General features: G+C 37.3%; 1 protein-coding gene and 1 long non-coding RNA gene across 2 annotated transcripts in view; one reads left to right on the top strand and one right to left on the bottom strand.

The window, feature by feature from the left end:
- Nucleotides 1–1,936: 1,936 nt before the first annotated feature.
- Nucleotides 1,937–15,904, bottom strand: tnfaip6 (tumor necrosis factor, alpha-induced protein 6). Its single transcript, XM_057852075.1, has 6 exons — nt 15,682–15,904; nt 10,383–10,520; nt 9,692–9,853; nt 3,790–4,018; nt 3,667–3,707; nt 1,937–2,240 (listed from the first exon to the last, which is right to left on the bottom strand). The coding sequence occupies exons 1-6, from the start codon at nt 15,779–15,781 to the stop codon at nt 2,119–2,121; spliced, it is 792 nt and encodes a 263-aa protein (XP_057708058.1). The 5' UTR covers nt 15,782–15,904; the 3' UTR covers nt 1,937–2,118.
- Nucleotides 15,327–20,212, top strand: part of LOC130926821 (uncharacterized) — a 20,218-nt gene continuing 15,332 nt past the window's right edge. The window contains exon 1 of the long non-coding RNA XR_009066284.1: nt 15,327–15,439. This is a non-coding gene — a long non-coding RNA (uncharacterized LOC130926821). The remainder of the gene's footprint in view (nt 15,440–20,212) is intronic.

Below are 20,212 nucleotides of genomic sequence, written 5' to 3'. Positions count from 1 at the left end.
ATAGTCATGTTGATCACGGCAATTAGTTTGTTCTGTTGATTCGATCCGGTCGATATAGGATAGCTGATGACAGATGGCAGCCCGCGTCCGCCACCTCCTTCAGGTAATGCGTTCCTCGTCGCGGTCTTCATTCCTTGTTGCGTTCCGACGAACAATCATCTCCAGATTGCGCAGCTCCGTGTATACAGTGAATTTACCGCATCGCAGACGTTTACGACAAAACAAGCTGTTTGAAAACCGGTAAAGAAAAAAAAGAAAAAAAAAAAAAAAAAAGAATTAAAAAAAAAACTGAGCAATCTGTACCTAATTTCATGGACAATCTCCAAATTTAAAGTCATATTTATCAAACGCAGGGTCGGCAACCCACAATGTTGATAGAGCCGATTGGACCTGAAAAAGCAACAAAAAACAAATACGTATGTCGCAAAATATTAAAAGCCTTATAATGAAGGCAACGCATGCTGTATGTATCTATATTATCTATATTAGCCTAGTATCAAAATGACTAAGTTGGTGCTGTATGTATCCATATTATCTATATTAGCCTACTATCAAAATGAGTAAGGTGGCTAAGAATATATCATGAGCCTTCAAGATTAAATGTTAATTTTCCCTGCAGTGCATCCTATAGCGAATGACATACCATGTGACTAATCTGGTTTATGATGCCGCCTCAAGTTTAACTTCATAACAATATTAATGAATTAGAAGAATGTCTGTGATTTTGTCAAAAACATATTAAAACAAAAATATATTTCCCTCCTCCCTCTTTTTCCATTTTCAAACATTTTTAAAACTCAAGGGAGGCACTAGGGCAGCGCTAGAGCCGCGGGTTGCTGACCCCCGATCTAACGTCACCGAAGAAAAACAACCGATAAGTGAAGTAGGGCCGCAGGCAGGGTTGCCACCTTTCAGAAATAAAGGGGTATAGGACGCCCCCTTTGCGCCCAAAGCTGTACAGACAGAAAAAAAGGGACATCCCCAAAAGTCCTAAAATGCATAGAAATCTCTTCATACACATTCCATATTAGTTCAATATGTAACACAACATTGAATTCCCAATTACAGATCGTTCCTTATTCCAATGGACAGGTGGCAACCCTAGCTGCAGCTATCGATTATTTTAGTAGTCGATTATCTATTTTACTAGATAGTTCAAATAATCGAGTAATCGATTAGAAATATTTAATGTGTTGCAGAATAAATTTTAGGAGATGTAAAACAAAGGCTTGCCAAGATTGCAGTTTCAAAAGAGCATTAAATGTATATACAAAATAAAATTCCCGAGTTTTTCTTCAAACTATGCAGAATTGCGCTTTTGTTTAAAAATAAATTTAAATACCATAGCTTAGCCTCAAACGGTATATAAAAAAAGATTAAATACAATAAAAGAATAGTTGGTTAACTAGCATAGCAAAGGTCTGCTAGCATAGCAAAGGTCTGCTAGCCAAAATGCTATAAAATGCAACCTTTTTTTTGTTTTTTTACGATGCTCTTAACAAATCGTTCAAACACATATTCCCACAAAAACAGCTAAATATACCTATAAACTAAATTAAAAATGCATTAAAAAAAACATTAGCTCAAATAAAAACTTATGTTGGTCTTAACAGGGAGCAACTGGATTCAGCCAAGTTAAATGGGCTATGTCATATTCACTGTTGCCACTAGAGTGCAGTGTATCCATCCAAATCAATAAAACTAAATGAAAATTCTTCAAAAGAAACCATTACAACACCACTCTGATTACACGAATACTCGAAGCAGCAAAATTTGATTCGAACCTTTTTTCTAATCGAATTACCCAAATGAATCGATTAATCGTTGCAGCACTAAAGTGAAGTGACGATGCCCGTCTACGTTGGATCACAACACGCGCCAAGACATCTAGTTTTAAATATGTAATATCTATGATAAAATAAAAATCAATGCTTTTTAGTTCATTTTATTAATTCATATGTTGTATAACGCCCTGCACTTTCATCATAAATTGGCAGAAGTCAGTCTTAACACACCTAGAGGCACTTACATTTCAGGGTTAGAAACAACAATGTAAAGACATTTAATAAGGAGGAATAGGTCTTCAATAATCACGGTTATTAAAGACAATTATGTTGGTCAGTGGAAATAGTCAGAGTAATTTTGTGACAAAACAGATGAATTCATGGCAAAGTATTGTAACTGGAAGCCCGCAGCGGTGACTGAAGCATCCGAAAGGAACTTCAGCGTCATCACGTTTCCTGTAAACAAAACATTATTAGGCAAAAAGTATTAATTTTATTCACCCAGCTTTATACTTTCTATACAGTTTATCATCCTGGTCACCAAGTGTAGGGAACATATAGAATAGACAATATGCATATACACTCACTTTTACATCTCGGGTTGACGTTTTAGGCTACACATAAATGCAGAATAATGATTCAAATTTAGGACCACAATACTACCACCATTTTGCCTTTGGATTTTTTTTTTCCATTATATTTGGATATGCAGTAGGGGTGTAACGGTACACAAAAATCTTGGTTCGGTACGTACCTCGGTTTTGAGGTCACGGTTTGGTTCATTTTCGGTACAGTAAGAAAACTAAATGCAAAATATAAATGTGCTAGTTATTGCACACCTTTCAACAATAGGAACATTAGCCTATACAAAGCTAGAATTCTGCTCAAAAAGTAGCGAGTATTTAAAGATAATCCAACTACAATTTGCCTTTCAGACCCCGCGTACTGGTCAGCTTTCTTTCTGAAAGAAAGAAGAAAAAAGAAGTCCTGTGCTCAAGAGAAAAGCAATCCCAATGACAAAGATGTATTTTACAAATGAAATGCCTCAATGAATCTTTTTTTTTCTTCTTTTGAACGATTTTCAAAAGCTTTATTGGTGGATTTTCTCAAGTTAAAGCGCCACACAGAAATTAATAAATGTAATTGTATAAGCAGAATTTGTGTATGATTCGTATTATTTATTACAGGTGTTTTAGCTCATTTCAATTTATTTTATTTAAATGGGCTATTATGTATTTTATTATGTGTTTAAATTTTAACAAATGTGATAGCAGAGAAGACAGCAGTAAATCAACAAAGACAAGTCAACTGTGCCCCAATCTACCACTCAAGAGATCTGATGGACTCAAAAAGTGGGTTACGAATGCATATTAGTTTGAAAATCGACCGAATCCACCGTATTTTTACTCGAGTGACTTCCGGTCTGCCCAATCCTAGCTAGTAGTATTGACGCAGAAGGGTCGCGTCGCACGTCAAAAATTAAACTCTGCCGTTCTTTTCGCGTGCGTTGTGTTGAGCCGCTTCTGGGACGCGTCTAACACGCGGCCACACTGCGACTGGTGTGCATTGGCTGATTGACTTTAACGCCCGCGTTTCACTGCGTTCTCGCGGCGGCCACATTGTCGCGCCGTTGACGTTTCTGGGTTATACTGTCCTACCGTGTTGGTCCTCATTGTTATAGTAGAGAAGGGAGTAAATATGATCTACACGAAGAAACTGTAACCCGATCGACTCACGGCCTTGAAAACTAAGGGTTACATTATGTCAGAAACTGGTACGCCGCCGTTCCGAACCGAGCACCACGTACCGAAACGGTTCAATACAAATACATGTACTGTTACACCCTTAATATGCAGTAAAAAAAAAAAAAAATGTGGCTCACCTGTGCTGATTATGTCATCAGGTAAATAATCACCACAAAATCTGGGGAAAAGACATTTTTTAAGATGATTTGATTCAACTGAATAGGTGGACAGGTAACTTTGAATACCCCGGTAGTCCTTACCTTCCAGCAAAGCCGGACACGTCGTCATAACTGTCATACACTTCCAGGTAGTCTGCCAAGCAGGCTGTGTCATCCTCTACATCAAAATCTATGAAGTGGAGGAGGATTCTCTGGCCGATACGTGCTCGGATGTGCCAGTAGCAGATCTGATCGTCTTGGTAATCCTCTGGAAAGCCAGGAGACTGGATGAGCCGCTGTTGATCAGTCAGAACGCCGCCACATTCTTTGGCTGGAGGTTACATGAAATTTTAATAATTTTACTCCACTTAAAAGTACAAATGAAGTATTTATTATGTTGTTTAACGGTCTTGGTCTCCGTCCTGTCTTCAAATTTTCAGGGTTTAACCATATCTGTCAACTTACAAATAGTGATGTATGCCCTTACAAATTGGTGAGTAATCTTACAACGTCTTATATAGCGTGCAATATGAAACAAAATAAAACTCAATTTTTAAAATAATATGAATTTATTGGTAATATTGTAACATATAACCTTGTGTAATCAAAGAACAATCAATATCTTCAGCTACATCGTGATCACTAAAATTTAACAGTGACTTTTGTTATAATTGTATGTAGCACTTTTGGTAATTTCTATCATGTATTTTGATAGCCGCACTTCAGTTCGCAATTCAGTTTGACTTGAAGGTTGTTCGTTAGTGTGTCCAATTATGAATTAAAAAGGTCAACTGATAAAATTAACTTACCGATGCAATCTTTGAGTCAGGGAACATTTCTGTTGCCAATTCTAATTAAGTGATCAGCAATAGTTGCGGGCAAATTGTGTTCTCTGCTCAATTCTCGGATTTCGTCACTTTTCATTCTGCAGACTTCATCTTTATGACCAGTGTTGTTAATTTTAATTTTAAAAAGTAATTAATTACAGTTACAAATTACTTCTCCCAAAAAGTTATTGAGTTACCTGAATGTAAGAGTAATTAGTTACTTGGCAAAGTAACTGGTGTTACCTTTCATGTTTTTTTTCCCAAAAAACAAAAACAAAAAAACATAGTAACCTTTGCTATGTTTGGAAGTCATTTAATGTTGTGAATCAACCGTTAAAGTTGTCAAAATTGCTCCCGTTTTTCCATTAGTTCCCTTCAGTCTACTTTGGACATGTGAAAGTTTTTAAAATGTTTCATCATTTAAAGATAGATTCACGTCAAGATTTCGCCAATTTAGGAGTATTTTAGATAAAAAGTTACTTAGGTTAGCTAGGAAGGTCCACTACAACAGAGCCTTTCTGAGAAGTCTACTGCTTTAAAATGGCGGCTGTTTACCAACGCCGCCGAGTCTGTCATTTTGCATGTAGCTCTATATGCATGTGATATCAGGCGTAGATTGTAGGCTGTCGGCTACAGTCAGGAAATATTGGCGCCACCTAGCCTAACATCGCGTTTGCTACAGCGTCACAACAAACACTCTTCTCTCTCCGTGTCTCTGACTTTTCTCGCATCATTTAACCAACTTAACGCATAGTAACGCGCATTGTCTCGTTGCCGAAACGGTGACAAAATCCAAACGGAGAAAAAAAACGTAATGCACAAAAAACGTACAGATTTTGAACGTATGGCGTACACATTTAAAAATCAGTGCTCACTTGTACAAATTACACCGAAACCGTACAACTTGACAGGTATGGTTTAACGACACATCAATCTGGATCAATATATCGTTTGGTTGAAAACGATGGAAATGCAAAACATCAATCAACATTTATCTTTTAGATACACAGTTTTGTTAAAAATAATGATTTTCATTCAGCTGTCTGAACTTTTTTCAGCAACAAATTGTCAAAAACATTAAAATTGAGGTAAAAAAAACCCAAAAACCATTGTGTTGAACATGCACATATTTTCGCAATAAATCAATCGAAGGCCCTTGAATCCAATCTAATCGAATAAATTTGTGTCAGTCTTGGTAATGTTGGTAAATATCGTTCTCCAAAGAATGAAAATCGTATCGCCGTAAATCCATTCAAGCCTTACTGTTGCCTGCTTTGGGTTCTCTGCTGATGGCCTGTGATTGACTGGTGACCAATCCAGGGTACCTTTTTTGAATGTCAGCTACAAAAAGTTCCAGCTATGACCCAATTAAGGAAAATCACAACAGGAAATGGCTGGATGAAAAGTATCTCCGAATTTAAAGGCAAATCAATTATGTTTTAACATGGAACTAAAAAAAAACACTTTAAGTTACATTGTATTAAAAGTAAATAAATGCATCTTTAATGAATGATAATGCTGGGCGCATGATGTCTGTGGTTATCATATCTACCCACACCTCACAGTTGTGAAGTTTGAAATTTGAATTGTGTTTCTTGGTCCATTTAAGACTAATTCTGCTTTTCCTCTTTATTCACTGAAAGGAGAAAGGTGTATTAAATTTTATGGCCAATTTAGTCCCAAGGAAATTAATATTATTATTAGAGCTGCAGCTATCAATTATCCTAGTAGTCGATTAATCAATGAACTAGCTAGTTCGAATAATCGAGTAATCGGATAAGGTGCATAAAAATTTAAAATACCTGAGCTGAGCCTGAAATGGTATTAAAAAAAAATAAAATCAATGAGGATATAAGTACAACAAAAGAAAAATTGGCTAACTTACATAGCAAAAGTCCGCTAGCTTAAATGCTATAAAATGCCAATTTAAAAAATAAAAAAATTTACAAACTAAATTACGACTGGATTAAAAAAAATCAGCTCAAACGAAAACTTACAACCTTCTGTTGTTCTTAACAGGGCGCAGCTGGATTCAGTCATGTGAAAGGAGTTATGTCATATTAACTGTTGCCTCTAGATGGCAGTGTATCCACCCAAATCAATAAAACTAAACGCAAATACTTTCAAAGCAAACCATTACACCGCCACTTTCATGAAACAAATACTTGAAGCAGCAAAATTTAATTTGAATCTTTTTTCTAATCGTATTACTCGAGTTAACCGATTAATCGTTGCAGCACTAATTATTATGATTGTCGGATTAACTTTTAAGGTTAACTCAGTTAACTCCTCTTGATCATTTCAATGACAAATCCTTGAGATAGACAACTGGTTGACAGTCATTCACCATGACTACTTTAAGTGGTCCCCTGTGGAAATCTTATCCATGGATTCCTTCAAGTGATCCAGGTTTAGCCTGAAGGCAACAGTGATAAGTCATGGGGAGTAAACCAGATTGTGGTTTTGGTTCCAGACTCTGTTGTTCCATCCTAGGGTGATTAAGCTCCCTTGTGTCATCACTGGTGTTCGACATGGATCAGGAATGGTCTGCAGGGGTTCAGACTAAGTGACTTGTCTTTATTATCCCCTACTACCACTATCATTATCCATGACAGAGCTTCTCTTGCTCAATGACGTGAGAGGATTTCAACACTATGCTTGATTTTGATTTTCATAAGCCTATTGATTTGGTGTGATAAAATTTTAGGGGTTTTAAAAGTCTAGCCAAGTTAATTTATATATCCCTAATCACAACAGAATTTGAAAGGGCTTCACAGACATATTGACAGAATATAACCATATCAGCTCATGTTGTAAATCCTCAATGGGACAAGATAGAACTAATTTCATTTAGTAAAAATAGCACTTCATACTACTGTATATTATACAAAAACATACATATTGTTTAAACACATATATAACGGTTTCTCATTCACAAAGCCGATCTGGAGACAATTAGGGATCGTCTGTCTTGCTTAGGGACAGTAAGATTCGCCCATCCTTTAATGACTGGGCAACACCTTCTACCAAGTGAAACATAACTGCACCGCAACAGAAAACTTTTGTCACACTACATTAGTTAACCTTGGCTACCTAGGAAGGAATAGAAGAACAGACGGATATAGTTAATGTGTTGAGTTTATGCCATTTGAGGATTGAACCTAAATTATGTAGCATCAATATGTAGTCAGACTCTTTATCCTCCACATAGAACAACGAATATATATGGCGGAAAACACAGACAAGACTGAAAAAGCAGTTTCTGCTCTTGCACTCCTTTTTAAAAGAAACTGCTGTATTTTATGCCAAAACAACTGTTGTGTTTGACAGACCAATATGTCTATATGCTCCCATAGCAGAGTCATGGCGCATTAAGCCCCCGAACTATTTTTAATTTGTCTGTTTTACCCTGAAAACCCCTGTTTACAGACGTCGCGCAACCGCTTTTGTTTCAACCCAGCCATAAAAAGAAGCTCAGCAATTATATTTATTATTCAAAATGTCTGTCGTTTTTAGCTTAGAATCATTAATGGATGTCTCATTTTTTGTTAAAAAAAAAAAAAAAAAAAAAACGACGTTAAAAAATTATTCACTCACATATTTTAAACTTTTAAACAAATTATGTCTCAATGAAAAAAAATGGCGTCTGTAAAAAAATCACAGCTCTCTACCTCATTACTATCGCTTAATTGTATTTTTTTTGTTACTGTCGCATTTTCTCCGATGTTAGATGATAAATAATCGATCCAAACAAAGAAAAATTGGAAGAAAAAAAAAAAAAACGTTTACAAGGGTAAATATATGAAAAAGAAAATCTCGACCACTCCTTGATGTCTGCGATTTCTGCATCGCGACCCTTGTTATATTACCATGTTCCACCCATAAAATCCCCCAAAAAGTCCAGCTGTGGCCATTCACAGCTGTGTCTTGACACTTAGTGATACATGCTACATGGAGTTTTTGGATCTAAACAAGGTAAGTACGGGATAATACCTTGTTAAAGTCATGGCGTCTGTAATTCTGCTCTCGCGTGCTCTCACCTCCAGATAGGTTTTGCTGTTAATTTCTTTTTTTTTAAATGCCCTCCTGTTCAAAAAATTTCTCCCGCCAGAAAATTGAGATTTTGAGCTTTCCAATGATGTATCACACATGCATATCGGACAGTTTTGACATTTGGCCAAATTGGGGGTCTCAGAGCGGAGTTTCAAGTCACATGAGTGTTGATTGAGTAGTTGATGTAAGCATGATTCCCACTTGAGTTCAGTACAGGGCACACTCTGCTTCATTATGACTGGCTGCTGAAAAGGGGCAATGATATTTGGCAGCTCAAGGCAAGTCCTATGTCTTCAAATTGACTGATTAAGTTTGACTTGAGTCAAGTGATATCACTCAACCCCCAACCTCTGCAATGGACTATTTAACAAAATTAACACACATTCTCATAAACGCACGTACATTGTGGTCACTTCTATTTCACCCTATCACAAGGGCGCAGGTTTGCATAGAGACTGTAGGGACAGAGTGGACATAACACTACCAACTTTTCAGGATACTCAAATTGTCCCCACCAACTTTTAAGCAACCTTATTTGCATTATATAAAATTATACAGGTAAATTAGATTGTCTTCCCATATGTTGTAAGGATGGAATAGACCCTACCATTATTAAGTGAATTATTTCAATTATGTTCAGACTTACATTTATCCCATTTCACTTGCTGACGAACGTTTGGTTGGCTGATGACTTGAAGCCCCCCGTCCCACCACAAAGACACACACACATACTCACACAGCCCTGACAGATTCATGTTGACAACATACTACCTCCTCCACCCCCTTCGGAGAGGAGGGATATTATCATTTTTATTTTTTGGCCAGCAGCAGTCACTGTAAATCATGTAAAAAGATGTCAGTGTTGTAGAAGTGGGGGATACTCACTAATTTTGCAACTGAAAGTCCGACACGCATCAGAGTTAGCATAACATTAAACTTGCTAACCTGCAGAACTACTGTGGTCACTAGCCTCCACAAGGAACAACAAAGTCAAGCTAACCGTCCCTTATTTGGATCATTGTTTGCAAAATGTGCGTTACGGTAATATTGTCCCTACCAATGTTGAGACCAAACCTATGACCTTGCCCTATCAGTAGTGTCAACAACTTTGGCAACATACTCACAGCTCGGATTGAAGCAGTATACGTCCCATCTCTCGCTTTTGTTAAGCCTGTAACCGTAGTCGATGATGCCAACCTTTCCAAAGCCACAGTTAGCACCAGCTTTGACAATGGGGTAGCCAACGCGTCCTGTATCGAACCATCCCGCAGCGCAAACATGGAAACCTAAAGAAGAAAAATTTCAGCGTGTGATCAAACTTTCCTCTATTCCACCAATAACTATCCCTCCCACAAGATCTCTTTTGGCAGGAACAGAGTCCTTAAACGACAGTCATGAGACACTTTTTTAGGGGTGGGTTTGCTTGTGTTGTTTGCCCTATTTGTGGAGTCAGTGTTCCCGTTACAAGGACCCAGCCAAAACTGGCTTGATAAATGGGCTCCCTCCCGCTTAGATTGCTGAAGGGGAAAGTCTGCTTTAGCTGCTGACAGGTGACAAGTTGCAAGGGGGGTTGGGTTGTCACACCCAAGAGGAAAGTTGCCAAGGTCCGTCCCAGTGCCATGGGAGCGGTGACGTCACACGCTTGTTAAACAGACTTTTATAATACATCAGGGATGTCGTAACAATTTAGCACCATGCAACAGCGACTAAAGAGTACCATGGAAAATCGTGTTTCATGCATTGTTTTGCCAGTGTGGTGTCTGGATCAACTGAACTTTAAGTTGCATCCATGTCAGGTGGACTAGTTTTCCAGACCTATTTGCCGAGCGGCTTCCAGCTGCTCGTATGTGGCCATCTTTCCTCCCTCGTACTTGCACACGGCTTTGGCCTCCTTGTATGTCAGCTGGTATCTCCCTTTCCGTGACTCCCGATGGTACACCCCAGCTGCTTGTTCTGTCAAGGAGAGACCAACACAGCTGAAAATGGGAATTCATGTTTTCATGCTATAACGAATGACAGAGAGAATTTTGAGAACCCAAATGTACAGTGGGGCAAATAAGTATTTAGTCAACCACTAACTGTGCAAGTTCTCCCACTTGAAAATATTAGAGAGGCCTGTAATTGTCAACATGGGTAAACCTCAACCATGGGAGACAGAATGTGGAAGAAAAACCCCCCCAGAAAATCACATTGTTTGATTTTTAAAGAATTTATTTGCAAAGCATGGTGGAAAATAAGTATTAGGTCAATACCAAAAGTTCATCTCAATACTTTGTTATGTACCCTTTGTTGGCAATAACGGCGGCCAAACGTTTTCTGTAACTCTTCACAAGCTTTTCACACATTGTTGCTGGTATTTTGGCCCATTCCTCCATGCATATCTCCTCTAGAGCAGTGATGTTTTGGGGCTGTCGTTGGGCAACACAGACTTTGAACTCCCCTCACAGATTTTCTATGAGGCTGAGATCTGGAGACTGGCTAGTCTGCCCTGGCTGTGTGTTTGGGATCATTGTCATGCTAAAAGACCCAGCAACGTCTCATCTTCAATGCCCTTGCTGATGGAAGGAGGTTTTCACTCTATATCTCTCGATACATGGCCCCATTCATTCTTTCCTTTACACAGATCAGTCGTCCTGGTCCCTTTGGAGAAAAACAGCCCCAAAGCATGATGTTTCCACCCCCATGCTTCACAGTTGGTATGGTGTTCTTCAGATGCAATTCAGTATTCTTTGTCTTCCAAAAACGAGAACCTGTGTTTCTACCCAAAAAATCTATTTTGGTTTCATCTAAGCCTGAACGATATATCGTTTAAACATCGCCATCGCGATGTGTGCGTGCACAATAGTCCCATCGCAAGGACGTGCGATAGTTTTTTTAATTTTTTTAATCCACATAGGCCCTGCTTTCTGCTCTGCGCAGAGCCTCACACGGTCTTTGAACCTCACAGTCACTGCAGCACTTGCTTATTAAAGTTAACGATGCTGGTATCTTTGATCTTGCCAAAGAAGCGGACATCACAGCGCAGCAGCTGTCAATCATCGTTTAACTTAATCGTTAAACAGTTTCTGCAAGGAAGCCGCTTTGGAATGAATGTGTTTGTGTGTGTGGAGACGTTTGAGACATATAAATTAAATGCCAGAAGTGATCATGAGGAGTTTGTAATTTCTACATGTCCACCAAGAGTCACAGCTAAGGTAGATAAACAGAAGTATTTAATAAAGCCAAGCATTTTTCTCCGACAGTACTTTATTCTTGTTCAAAAATGATTTGGTTGGACAGTTATGTTTAAAACTGATCATAATTATTACATTTGAAGTGCTTAAAACCATTTATTAATATATATATATATATATATATATATATATATATATATATTAGGGCTGTCAAACGATTAAAATTTTTAATCAAGTTAATTACAGCTTAAAAATTAATTAATCGTAATTAATCGCAATTAATCGCAATTCAAACCATCTATAAAATATGCCATATTTTTCTGTGAATTATATATATATTCTGTAAAACAAATTGTTGGAATGGAAAGATAAGACACAAGATGGATATATACATTCAACATACGATACATAAGGACTGTAGTGGGCATTTCACTCTATTGTCATTTAAATCTGTCCATGCTGTCCTTACTCCGAAGCGTCTACTTTTTCCAAAGCTAGACAGCTAGTGAACGACGCCTTAATAATCAGACTTCTTTTTTCATCTGATTTATTAATAAATTGGCCTCAAACCATTGTCCTCTTTAGACCGTCGTAAAACTACAAAAAAAAAGTACACAAGCATTGCATTAGCAACAACGTTAGCTTAGCACGCTGTACAGGTTAACTAAACATAAACAAAAAGCGTCTCATACAAAAAATATAACATATCGCTTATTAACATCATATGTACATTCTTTACAACAACCATACTTACGGACAAATCTTGCCCAAGGATCATATAAGCACAACAGAGACGTCGTGCAGCCATATTGAACTGGCAAGAAAACAATAAACCATGTCGCAAAGCGACCACAAGAGTTCGCTGTTAGACAGCACAAAAAGCCTTGCTGTAAAACTTACCAAAAGGCAGAATACTGTCTCAGCGGGACATGTGCGTTAGTTGCGTCAAATATTTTAACGTGATTAATTTAAAAAATTAATTACCGCGCGTTAACTTTGACAGCCCTTATATATATATATATATATATATATATATATATATATATATATATATATATATATACAGTATATATATATATATATATATATATATATATATATATATATCCACATTTATTGAAAATTGGGGGCGGGGTGCGCAACTTCGCGGTTTTTCACTTATCGTGGCGGGTTCTGGTCCCCATTAACTGCGAAAAACGAGGGATCACTGTATACTGGTCATTGTGAGTCATCCAAAGTCTTTCCAAACAGCTATTCAAGTCATCCAGTGAAAATTTCTTTAAAAAAATTTAAAAAAAAATAAAAATTTTTTTAAATATCGCAATATAATATCGCAACCCCCCCAAAAATCGCAGCAATAGTTTTTTCCAATATCGTTCAGGCCTAGTTTCATCTGACCATAACACATTCTCCCATTCCTCTTCTGGATCATCCAAATGCTCTCTAGCGAACCACAGACGGGCCTGGACGTGTACTGGCTTCAGCAAGTCTGGCAGTGCAGGATTTGAGTCCCTGGCGGCGCATTGTGTTACTGTGGTCCCAGCTCTCTGTAGGTCATTCACTAGGTCCCCCCGTGTGGTTCTGGGATTTTTGCTCACCGTTTTTGTTATCATTTTGACGCCACAGGGTGAGATCTTGCATGGAGCCCCAGATCGAGGGAGACTATCAGTGGTTTTGTATGTCTTCCATTTTCTAATAATTGCTCCCACAGTTGATTTCTTTCCAACAAGCGTTTTACCTATTGCAGATTCATTCTTCCCAGCCTGGTGCAGGTCTACAATTTTGTCTCTGGTGTCCTTCGACAGCTCTTTGGTCTTGGCCATAGTGGATTTTGGAGTGTGATTGACTGAGATTGTGGACAGGTGTCTTTTACACCGATAATGAGTTAAAACAGGTGCCATTAATACAGGTAACGAGTGGAGCCTCGTTAGACCTCGTTAGAAGAAGTTAGACTTCTTTGACAGCCAGAAATCTTGCTTGTTTGTAGGAGACCAAATAATTATTTTTCACTCTAATTTGGAAACAAATTATTTAAAAATCAAGCAATGTGATTTTCTGTTTTTTTTTTTTTTTCCACATTCTGTCCCTCATGGTTGAGGTTTACCCATGTTGACAATTACAGGCCTCTCTAATCTTTTCAAGTAGGAGAACTTGCACAATTGGTGGTTGACTAAATACTTATTTTCCCGCACTGTAAGTTTCAAATGAACTGAAAACATTTTTGAGTCTTAACTGAACCTAAAATATGCTTTGGTCAACACTCAGGCCCTAATATGTACAATCATAAATCAACATGGGTCATTTTCAAGCAGATAGGCAGAAGTACTGTATTTTTTCGGACTATAAGTCACATTTTTGTTCATAGTTTGGCTAGCGGTACGACTTATACTCAGGAGCGACTTATCTGTGAAATTATTAACACATTATTATATCATTTCACATGTTATTTTGGTGTTTTGGAGTGACACTGATGGTTTGGTAAAGTTGTTAGCATGTTGTTTATGCTATAGTAATCTGAATAACTCTTAGTTGCTACAGTATGTCACGTTAACATACCGGCCACGTTCGCATTTCGTTGTTCATGCATCATGTAACATTATCATACTGTACACTTATTCAGCATGTTGTTCTCTATTGTATTTTTATTTTAATTGCCTTTCAAGATGACATATCCGTTCTATGTGTTGGATTTTATCAAGTAAATTTCCCCCCAAAATGCGACTTATATATGTTTTTTTCCTCTTCGTTGGGCATTTTAAGGCTGGTGTGACTTATATTCAGGTGCGACTTATAGTCCGAAAAACACGGTAATAAAGAAATGACAATTTATCCAGCTGGCAAGGACAGCAAATTATATTATAAAAATGTTGAAATGTTGCCAGGTAGAGGACAAAGGATTAGCCACGCCTATTATGTATACAATTATCAGTTGCATCGTAATTAATATGTTTTAATTACATTCACTGATAATTCTTTAACAAACCTAATGTACAATATGTTTTCATCATCACAATTTGTAGCATTCAGCTGATATGGCATCACGTCTTTGTCAACATCCAAGGTAATTTACATCCTTTGACAAATACACAATTTTTCTCAACTTTCATTTTCAATTTTGAGTCTGACTGATTTGGCAACGATAAGACTTTTCATCAATAGCAAGCACAATTTTGCTTACATGATGAGATAAATTGACAAACAGTAGTCAGGAACATTCAATGGACCATATTGGCAATTAAATCACATTGGTCTTGATATACAAATACAGTACAAAAAAAACACACATTATGTAATAGAACAAGAACAGTAACGAAAGAAGAACGAAATGGTCTCATTGTTTTTGACCTTCTCAAAGGGGAGTCTGATTGTGTTTTGGCTTCACGCATGCATGGCTACAAGACATGCTGCTTACGCTCAGCTACACTCACAATATTGGCCATTGTTTGGTACAACTTATGACATTATATTACGAAGAGTTGTTTTTCTTTTTCCTCGCGCTTTGTTTAGTCATTCCGGAATTATCTTTACTAATTATTTCCATTGATGTTATGTGTCCGACTCACATGCTTGGCAACAAAAAAAAATACTTCATAGCCCAGGACATTTGGTACTCCTGCACAATCAAAGATCTCAGTAAAAAAAATGCTTTTTGCAAGATAACAAGATTAATCTATGATCTGCACTTTTACATGGATGAATGTAAGTAATTATATTTGATTGTTTTAGTTTTAACCGTTCAAAATCAGAGATTCTAATATTTTCCAGAATTCCATGGTAAAATATGGTAGCTAAGAAAAAAACAAAACAAGAAAAGAACAGCTTGGGGTCAAAAAATTAACAGTCACACTAACAATATCATTTTGCCCCATATAAAGTGAACTAGTTTATTCCTCACACGTTAATTTCAAAGTTCGGCCCCCCAAAAAAAGAAAGAATTTTACCCAGCCAGATGGAGTTGTGAAATATGCCGTTCTTGTAGCCCCATGTGTGTCCTTCTTTGAGAAGGAAGTTCAGAGTCCACAATAGAGCCAAAAGACGCATCTTGCAAGCTGCTGTCCAGATGTGTGTGTAAGCGGGGACCCCCTCTGCCTAGACTGCCGGCCCAAATTTATGTGGTCCTTGGAGTGGAGGTGAAAAGAGGAGGCGGATAATGAGTTGAAGGGGAGTGACTTTAGAAGAGGTTGATTAAATGCAAGGGCGTAGGTTTGCATAGGGACGGTAGGGACAAAACACTCCCAACTTGTCAACTTGTCCACATCAACTTTTAAGCAACCTTTTTGCGTTGTACAGTATAATGACTTCAGTTATATCAGTCATTCAGATCGTCTTCCCAAAAGTTGTAAGGATAGAATTGTGCCTACCGTTATTAAGTCAATTATTATTTTCATTATGTTCAGACCTACATGTACCTGTTTCCACTTGCTGAATGTGCCAGTCCATTTCCCCCCCCCCAAACGCACATTTGATTAGCTGATGACTTGACCCCCCCACCCCCCTGATATACTCACACACACACACACACATTAGATATAAGTTTTTTTTCAGCCAGCAGCAGCCACTGTAAGACATGTAAAAAGATGTCAATGTTGTGGAAGTGGGGAACACACCACTAGTTTTGCTACTGAAAGTGCGACCTGCATCAGCGTTAGCATAACATTAAGCTGTGTGAAGTTGACCTACAAAACTCGAGTAGGAAGCTGCTTAGAGAGAAGTGTCCTCCTCTATGTGTTTTCTACTGTTAATGTTAAATTAACTGTGAGAAATGCAGTAAACCAAGGTTTACCCCCTTCCCATAATTTTACGTTTTTATCTATGTCGTCTTAAAGCAGCTTACGAAGGAGTTTTCATTTTGTTGTTGTGTTTTACCTAAAGGACAACTCCATTTTTATTTATTTTTGCTATTCACTGACAAACAAGTTTTTTCAGTTACAGTATGTTTAATTTCTTTATTTAGACAATATTGAGTGGTCTTAAGACACATTTATTTTCTTGAATTCCTGAATAGTTAAGAGATGATTAACAAGCTTGTATTTATTGTGCATGTTAATATAATGTATGTACAAATAATGCAATTTAAATTTGTTAATAAAATCCAGACATTTTTCTGGAATTCTTTTTAGTAGTTTTTGAAAACAAAGGTTTGAATTGAACGGTGTAGGCTGAACCAGCACACATAAAAGTTAGTATATTTCAATACAGATTTATTTTGCATTGATAAACACAGTATGGTTTTTTGACTTTCAGACATCACTCAGTTCGGGTTAGCATGTTGACTAGCTGTTACGCCTCTTGGTTTGTTTACATTCTCCGAAGCCGGGGCATAGAAATGACAAAAGCCGGACTAACTACGGTGGCATAAAATATCGTTCGGAAGGTGCGACATTAAAGGTGAAGTCAACAGTTTTGACCATTATGGAGTAATTTTGCCATGTCCGATAAAAGACCGATTTCTCGTCATCTGCGCTTTGCCAAATTGCTGTATATAGTCGAATCGTCTCAAAATATGATTGTAATTCACATAATAATGCTATTTAAGACTTTTTTATCCTGTTGTCCGCACTTTGATGCATAGCTTTCATGAGAATCACCCTCCAGATTTAGTGCTGGTATAAACGTGCTTTTGATTTTAATAGTTTGCATACATTTTTCAAAATGTATGCTGTGTAAGATTACTTTTAAACAATGTTGTTTGTGATGATCATTTGCTCGTAACGTTTTTTTTAAGACTAAAATCTATGAATTTTTACAGACGAAAACATTTTGATTATTCATCGTCTAAAACTACACCAAAATATGTTGAGGGTTTGTCAACGAAAACTAGATGAAGACTAACTTATTTTGAAATGACTAAAATATTACTAATACTAACACCGTAAGTATTTTCAAATTATAGTCCCGGTATACTATTTTACAGTACTATAGTACTAAAGACGAGGACAAAAATTAAAATGGCTGCCAAAAACAACACTTAATCATAGGATATGGGATCAAAGCTATTGGAAAAATACTTTTTTTTCTCTCTCTCTTGATGTCACAGGTTATTGCCGGTCGCGGTTGTGTTTGTAACTGTACATTAGAGGATATTTGGTGTGAAAATTGTACCCTAAAAGCATTGGGCAATGTTGTGGTGGAGTGTAATAACATCTTCCCTCACTCATGTATAAACGTCATTGCCAGAGGTCAGACAAAGTGGCTCATAAAAAGTGCATTGAATGACTTCCAGATCTGGGACGAAACATCATGCCAGTCTCATTCCTTTGGGTCTATCTCTCTCCTAGCAGTCAAGCCCACACATGGAAAGATGGCCTCCGTCACCATAGCCACTTGCATTATAATGGGAGAGTCATCGTTCATGTCTTTCCCATGACATTTCTTTAAAGGGGGCTTCTAGGTGTGAGCGTTGTGTGTCATGAGTGAACTTTGAAAAAGCCCTGATGTCATTTGTGACATCATGCCAATGCAAACGTGAAGTAAACATTTAAAAAGAGAGCTTATTGATCACTTGGCAAAGAGGTAAAACACACTGTAAATATAAGGCCATTTTGCTTTTGGACATTTGACGCGATGACATACTTGTAAATGATGTAAAGCCATCCAAAGCAATATGAGACACCCTGTTGGGAGACTTGCAATATGCACTGCTGGGTATAGGAGTGGCTTGGGGATAGTTGAGTGACTCAAGAATGACACAAAACAGCAAACATTGTAATGGAAGATCATTGTTTGAGTCCCTCACGTTGCTAACTGTGAGTCAAGTGTGTTAATGATGAAGATCAAAACGTGCCAAAGCACATGAAATGGCACATTTGTTTTAAGATGTTATAAAAAGCTGTTGAAAACTCCTTCCGAATGTTATGTTGTGAGAGAAAATCACATAAATGTGAAATAAATTTGTAGTTTGGTTTCATGTTTATTTGCAAATTTCCATTTTCTCCACAAGTTTGCAAGTATTCTATTCAACTTTGTACAGTGGTATGAAAATGTATCTGAACCTTTTGGAATTTCTCACATTTCTGCATAAAATCCCCATCAAATTTGATCTGATCTTTGTCAAAATCACACAGATGTAAAAACAATGCTTAAAACTAAAACCACCCAAACATTTAAGGTGTTCATATTTTAATGAGAATAGCATGCAAACAATGACAGAAGGGGGGAAAATAGGTAAGTGAACCCCAGTGATGTTTTCGTCAACGATGACTATAACGAAAATATTTCGTTGATGAACAATTTTTTCATGACGATGACAAGACCATAATGAGCTAAAAACGTGTCTTGGGAGACTAAAACATAACGAGACAAATGTTAATTTTCGTCTGACGAGACGAGAATGAGACGAAAATGCTCCATAGTTTCCGTCACATGTTCACAATGTGTAACATTTTTATGTGTCGTAGCAGTGTCTAGTTGTGTCACTAATGTTACGTGCTGCAACCCCCAGCTTACCAGTGTCCTTTACAATCTCCTCTTTGCTTGTTTTGAAACACACATGACAAGTTCTGTTTTCTTATCTTGGCAAGAGAGAATATTCAATGTTGCTTTAGCCTTTAAAGGTCTGTGCTGAGTAATCATCACAAACCAAATGTAACTCGTAGTGTTAGCATAGCATTTACGTTTGTGTTAGCATTAGGCTAATGCTAACTTCGAGCATCCCCTTAAACCAGTGGTTCTTAAACTTGCTAAAGATACCGAACACCACAGGTTTCATATGTGGATTCACCGAACCCTACTGAATTAGATAGTAGAGCATATTTTTTTCAAATTCAAAACCAATATGTCTAAGCTAGCAAGCTAAAAATTTAGCAAATTTCCATTCAAAATTCTTCTCCTCTTCCTTTGACAGCACGTTTTGTTAACAGGTCAAAATTTGAGACCACACTGCCCATTGGTCAGTTGTATTCCCTCATACTTAGTGCGAGTTAACCTTCCACTGAGCAAACCACTTCCTACTCCCATCAGATCGAGGACTAGCAGTTAAAAAGAATGGATTAAACCTTTAAATTAGGAGCAAACCAGTCCCAAATCTGGTTTTAAAAGCCACATTGCCTGGATTTAATCAGCATACGAAAATAGGGCTCTGCATTTCTTTACCTTCGCTGAACCCCTTAGACTTACTCACCGAACCCCTGGGGTTTGATTGAACCCAGGTTAAGAACCACTGTCTTAAACACTCGTACAACTTTTTTTTTACATACAGTTCGTGGCATCCAGGTGGGTATAATTCATTGAAAATAATGTACTATTTTCCTGCGGAGTGTGTATTATCACAAAGATGGTGTTTCCCTTGTAGCTAGATGCTTCAATATGTGCTCGTCCGTCAATGTTAATTCAAACTTGTTGGAAACATTTATTTATTTATTCATTTTTGGACTAAAACTTTAAAATTTTACTGACAAAAACATTTTTTACTAAACATTGACTAAAACTAGTCTAAATTAGTCTAGGGTTTTCATCAACAAAAATTAGACACAC

This window comes from Corythoichthys intestinalis, chromosome 12, assembly GCF_030265065.1.
Source record: "Corythoichthys intestinalis isolate RoL2023-P3 chromosome 12, ASM3026506v1, whole genome shotgun sequence".
In the NCBI taxonomy this organism is placed as follows: Eukaryota; Metazoa; Chordata; class Actinopteri; order Syngnathiformes; family Syngnathidae; genus Corythoichthys; species Corythoichthys intestinalis.
Note: the sequence above shows the minus strand (reverse complement) of the source record. Positions and strands in the feature narration are given on the sequence as shown.